A 1,929-nucleotide genomic window follows, 5' to 3' on the forward strand; every position below is an offset into this window, starting at 1 on the left:
AATTTTGGAATCGGACGCGAGTCTCCTTGGTTGGGGAGCTCGCTGTGGATCTCTTTCCACAGGAGGCAAGTGGTCATCTCTAGAGACGCAATACCACATCAACTGTTTAGAACTCCTCGCGGGTTTCTTTGCTCTGAAGAGCTTCGCGAAGGACAAATTTCAACAATGTATTCTAATACGCATGGACAATATTTCGGCGGTACAATATATCAATCGCCTAGGAGGAACACAATCCTCTATATTGTCCAATATAGCCAAGGATCTATGGCACTTCTGCATGGACAGGGACATTACTCTCAAGGCCGAATATCTCCCAGGTCTCTCCAACACCATAGCAGACTGGAATTCGCGCTACCTAAAAGATTCCAGCGATTGGATGTTGGATCACTCTGTATTCCAACAAATTCAACAACTATGGGGTCCGTTTTATCTGGACCTATTTGCATCCAGACTCAACCGCCAACACGGTTCTTCAGTTGGCGTCCGGATCCAGAATCAGCAGGGACGGACGCCTTCATTCAAATTTGGCCACGGGAAATATTATATGCTTTCCCCCCATTCAATCTTATTCCCAGATTTCTAGTTCAGGTTTCAATGCAGAAAGCAACTGTAGTTCTGATCACTCCATGGTGGCCCTCTCAACCATGGTTCCCACAGATTTTGGGAATGCTGATCGATTTCCCAAGAATACTTCCCACCTTCCAGAATCTTCTACTAGACCCACTAGGGAACTCCCATCCTCTAGTATTATCCCATCAACTTCCTTTGGTGGCTTGGTTAATTTCGGGACAAGTCCCACAGAGACAGAATTTTCTCAAACAACTAGAGAGATTCTTTCTGATGCCTGGGCCCCAGGTACCAGGATCACTTACAGATCAGCCTGGAAACTTTGGGCTGATTGGTGCATTCAACGGGAATTGGATCCCTTATCTGCACCTATCCCACCCATTCTAAATTATCTTTCGGATGCTTTTGATGCTGGTAAAGCATACCGTACTATAAATCTTTATCGCTCGGCTATTTCCTTTTATCATATCCCCGTCAATTCCATTCCCATCGGTAAACATCCTTTGGTTTGCAAATTACTTAAAGGAATTCGTTTTAGACGACCTCCAACTCCTAAGTATTACTCTACTTGGGATGTTAATCTTCTTCTTGACCTTTTTCAGAGTTGGGAGGATAATGATTCATTATCCTTAAAACTCTTATCTTTTAAACTTACCACTTTACTTTGTCTCATATCAATTAAAAGAATTTCGGATGTCAAAGCTCTGGACATCTCCCATAGACAATTCTCCCCTCAAGGGGTATTCTTTTCGGTTCATAGACGAACCAAAACCAATATTCATCAGGTATTTTATCCAGCCTTTCCTCTGAATGACAAACTCTGTGTTGTCCGCTGTTTACTTACCTATGAAGACAAAACAAAATCTATCCGCCATCCTTCTCATTCTCAGCTTCTTATATCTTACTGTAAGCCACACTTACCGGTTTCTTCTACAACTTTAGCCAGATGGATTAGAACAGTCATGACCATGGCTAATATTGATGTATCAAAGTTCGGAGCACATTCCACCAGAAGCGCTGTCTCCACCAAACTCATACAATCTGGGGGATCATTATCTGATCTCCTAAAAGCAGCCAACTGGTCATCTGAATCCACTTTTAAATCCTTCTATTTCAGACCTGAACACCATGTTTCTATGTCTCTTTTATAGCTTACTTTACACTTGTAATTGCTTGTTGTATATATGTGTATATATATATATGTAGGTATGTGTACGTGTATATGTGCGTATATGTGTGTATATATATGTATATATATATGTATATAGGATATTATGGTATATATATCTTAAGCTTTGAACATGCACTATAATGCGAAGCCCTCCTGTCTTGTCATAAAATTGGAGATTTTCCTAGTCTTGG

General features: G+C 41.2%; 1 protein-coding gene across 1 annotated transcript; it reads left to right on the forward strand.

Moving 5' to 3' along the window:
- The first annotated feature begins 644 nt into the window (after window positions 1-644).
- On the forward strand, window positions 645-1,718 carry LOC130274569 (integrase/recombinase xerD homolog). The gene has a single exon (XM_056523004.1). The coding sequence runs from the start codon at window positions 645-647 to the stop codon at window positions 1,716-1,718; it is 1,074 nt and encodes a 357-aa protein (XP_056378979.1).
- Window positions 1,719-1,929: the final 211 nt, after the last annotated feature.

The sequence above is a fragment of the Hyla sarda genome, chromosome 5, assembly GCF_029499605.1.
Source record: "Hyla sarda isolate aHylSar1 chromosome 5, aHylSar1.hap1, whole genome shotgun sequence".
Lineage (NCBI taxonomy): Eukaryota > Metazoa > Chordata > Amphibia > Anura > Hylidae > Hyla > Hyla sarda.